This window comes from Marmota marmota, unplaced genomic scaffold (assembly GCF_001458135.2).
Source record: "Marmota marmota marmota unplaced genomic scaffold, marMar, whole genome shotgun sequence".
NCBI classification, from domain to species: domain Eukaryota; kingdom Metazoa; phylum Chordata; class Mammalia; order Rodentia; family Sciuridae; genus Marmota; species Marmota marmota.
Window position 1 is genome coordinate 3,346,364 of NW_026000108.1, and position 3,486 is coordinate 3,349,849.

The window sequence follows — 3,486 nt, forward strand, 5'->3', positions numbered from 1 at the left end:
CCCTGTGTGCGAGCCCGTGTCCTGTGTGTGAGCCCGTGGGTGTGCCTGTGTGCATGACCATGTGCGAGCCTGTGGGTGTGCCCGTGGGGGCAGCTCAGGATTCGCCCGGGACCTCCGTCCTCGCTGAGCCTGGCCCCTCTGGCTGTGAGGAGCCTGGGGTAGACGGGGCTAGGGACAGCTGCCAAGGGCACCCTCTCTCTCCACTTCCTGCTGTCCCCTTCCCAGGGGCACCACAGGCCAAGTGCTGCGCACTGGAGGGACCAGCTGCCCTGAGCCCCTGGACACAGGGCTCCCCGAGGGAGTGGGAGGCTGGCCGTGAGGTCGAGGTGAGGCTGTGGTGACAGCTGGGCAAGAGGCGCAGGAAGGAAACAGAGGGACTTCTCTGTCCTTGACCCCACCACGCCCGGCCCAACCTTGGCCTCTGGATGCCCTTTCCTTCCTCCCATGGGCGGGGCAGGTGGTGGGTGTACCAGGAGGAGATAAAGGCCCCTTCCCAGAGACCCTGGCCCCAGAATCACAGGTGGGCAGGTGAGTGTCCCTCGGGGCTGCCAGATGCAGCCCCTGAGTTCATGGGGACCTGGCCACAGCAGGAGGCTGCAGGGACCACGTCTGGCCACCAGGTGCCGCCAGCGCACAGCAGGGCCCACAGGAGCCCAGGCAGGGGTGGGCGTGCCGGTGGGCGGGCATTCAGGATGGGTGGGCAGGCGCCCCAGCTCCCCAGCTCCCTGATTCCTGTCAGGGCCCCGAGAGCTCAGCCCAGGAACTGGGGCTCCCTCGCCCGCCGCGGGAGGAGACCCTGCGCTGTGGTGTGAAGCGTGGGCCTGGGCTGCGCAGGGTGCCTGCTTTGGGCTGGGAGACCTGCAGGGAGCTCCTGAGGGCAGGGGACAGATGGAAAGAGGCCCCGCTCAGGGCCTGGAAGGGCAGCCTGGCTGCGGGGGTCTCTGCACCCCTCCCTAAGCCTGTTGCCTCTCTGGGAAGCGCAGCCTGGGTGCCTTGAAGGTCACCTTCCCCCAGGGCCCTGGGAGGGATCCTGAGAGGCGGCTGGCACCTGGGCAGGCCTGGAGCGGGGGCCAGGGTGGGCTGGATCTTGCAGTGCGGGTCTCCGGGGATCCGGGTCCCCCCAGCAGTCCACCCCCTCTGCCCTTTCTTGCTAACTCCTACTTGACCATCAAGACTGGCCTGGTGTCACCTCCTCTAGGAGACCCCTGACTACACCCCCTACTGAGTGTCCTGTACCCCATGAGTTCCTGGCTGACCTGGCCACCCTCGGGGCTGGACAGCATCTGCCTTTCTAGAAGCTCCTCGCAGCCAGGCCTGGGGCTCCAGGGAGACCACTCGGCGCTGCTGGAGGGCTGGACCCCAGGCCCCACGCCCCCCCACGGAGCACCGGCCCCCCCACCTTCAGGTCGTGGAAGATGATGTCGCCGAGCGCCAGGTACACCTTCACATAGTACAGCGTCTCCTCCTCGAACTCCAGCGGCGAGCTGCAGAGCGACAGGGCCTTGAGGTAGAAGTGCTCGGCCAGCTCGCCGTGGCCCAGCCGGTGGTGCAGGGCGGCCAGCCGGTGGTAGGCCACTCGCTCGTTCAGCCGGTCGCCTGGGGACAGGCGTAGGGGTGGGTGTGAGGACACGGCCCTGCGGGGTGGGCAGGACACAGGGCAATCTGGAGCAAGGGCGGACCCTGCCTCTCAGCACTGGGCAGCTCCAGCTGGTCGCTTCCCCCAAGCCTGGCTTTTCCTCTCTGTAAAGTGGGTGGACAACGCCTGCTTCCCCTGGACCTCGGGAGTGGGCCAAGGGGTGGATTTGGACACCCTGCTCCAGGCCCGCACAGAGCTCCCTGGATTGTAACCAGGAACCCCTGATGGCCCTGCGATCCTGTGCTCCTGGGCACTAGGGCTCAGGCCACCTGCAGACCTGCTGTGGTCTCTTCCTGAGTGTGTCACCAGCAGAGCCTCCTGCCTTGGGGATTCTCTGTCCAGTGGAGCCCCAGGCCTTCCCCTGCAAACAGGCAGGCCAGCCTGGGTGGTCCCCAGCGTCCTTTCCCTTCGGGGCCAGCACTTGGAGCCTGTGGGCAGTGCACGACGCTCTGCTGTGGGCTCCCTGCGTCTGCAGGGAGACGGAAGGCCTGGCTCAGCACGGTCAGGTGCTGGGCAGAGGGACACCTAGAGTTAAGGGAGGGGCTTCTGGGAAGGGGACAGGGATTTCCCCAGCCAGAGAACAGTAGTGGCTGACCAGGGCAGGGGAGGACCAAGGCCGTGGAGGCCCAGAGCCAGGAGTGCCCCAGGGGCCCATTGGCCTGCACCCAGTTGGCAGGAAAAAGGCAGAGGAGCCCAGAAGGCTTTGCCCTTTGCGGGACACTGGCTGGCCCTGGGCAGTGGACAGGGGCTCACCCAGGGTGATGCTGAGAGCCAGGGCCTCGTGGGCGAACTCCAGGCCCTCCTGCGGGGCCTCCAGCGCAGCCAGCAGGGCCACCAGCTTGTTGCACAGCCGCAGCTCCGCCTCCCGGTTCCCCACGGTGACCGCCAGGGGCAGCGCCCGGTCCTGTCACAGGGGGAGGTGGCTCAGGCCTCTGCAGCGCCCAGGTGCAAAGTGCCCCTCAGCCCACGGGGCCGGAGCTTCCCACGCCCCCTCCCGCTCTAGGGTATTCCCACAGCCGAGTCCTGGGAGGAGGACGGGTCGGGGTCCCGACAGCTACACTGGGCGCTGGGGTCATCCGGACTCGCCCCCTCCCAGTCTTGGACCAGCTCCTCCCGCCCCCAGCCACCAGGGCCTGAGGGGGAGGCTCCTGCACCCTCCACTTGAAACACACACTGACGTGGACGGGGCCCAGCTGCACCCCAGGAGCCTTGGGGACGGGAAGGGAGAAGGCCAGGTCTCATGTGCATGTCCCTTGACACCTCCCCTTGCCTCCCAGCCTGTTTCCTCATCTGTAAGATGCAGACAAAACCTTCCCACCCAGGGTTGCTTCAGACCATTGGGTGCCAGCGAGAGACCAAGGCTGGGCCTCTGCCCTGCCCTGGTGGACGTGCCGAGGTCATTCCAGGAAGCCAAGCAGGTGCCCAGGGCAGCCTGGCCTCCAGGAGGACGCCTGACCCAGCCACACCTACGCCTGGCCCATCAGTGGTCCCTGCCTGAGGCCACGCACAGACTGGTGGCGCTGCTCACCCGATAGAAGGACACAGCCTTCTCCCGCTCCCAGCTGCCATTGAAGAAGATGTCTCCGGCCGCCTCGAACAGCTCCAGCCCCAGGTTGGGGTCCCCCGTGTACAGGGCCGCATTCTGCGCCACCTGCAAGATGGAGCTCTGGAGGCCACACCCGACAGGCACCCAGGGTGCTCAGCCCGGCAGCCTCCCCACCCGCCCAGACGCAGCCTGCTTCCACTCGCTGTGCTCTTGGGACCCAGGGGCCACAGCCCTGAGCCCCTGAGAGCCGAGAGGGGCCTGCCCAGCCACAGCCCCAGAGCCCTGGCCGGTGCAGCCGTTGGCA

At 67.4% G+C, this 3,486-nt stretch overlaps 1 protein-coding gene across 10 annotated transcripts in view; it reads right to left on the minus strand.

The window, feature by feature from the left end:
* The window catches only part of Sh3tc1 (SH3 domain and tetratricopeptide repeats 1), a 44,884-nt gene that overhangs the window by 3,074 nt on the left and 38,324 nt on the right, over positions 1 to 3,486 (minus strand). For 8 of the 10 annotated variants that reach the window (XM_048784099.1, XM_048784105.1, XM_048784101.1 and 5 more), the window contains 3 exons: positions 3,165 to 3,287; positions 2,390 to 2,540; positions 1,400 to 1,596 (listed from right to left, as the gene is read on the minus strand). In XM_048784099.1, coding sequence (XP_048640056.1) covers positions 1,400 to 1,596; positions 2,390 to 2,540; positions 3,165 to 3,287 — 471 coding nt within the window. Of the gene's footprint in view, positions 1 to 1,399; positions 1,597 to 1,801; positions 2,106 to 2,389; positions 2,541 to 3,164; positions 3,288 to 3,486 lie in introns of those variants that run through there. The other 2 variants (XM_048784103.1, XM_048784104.1) reach the window with 2 other exon arrangements.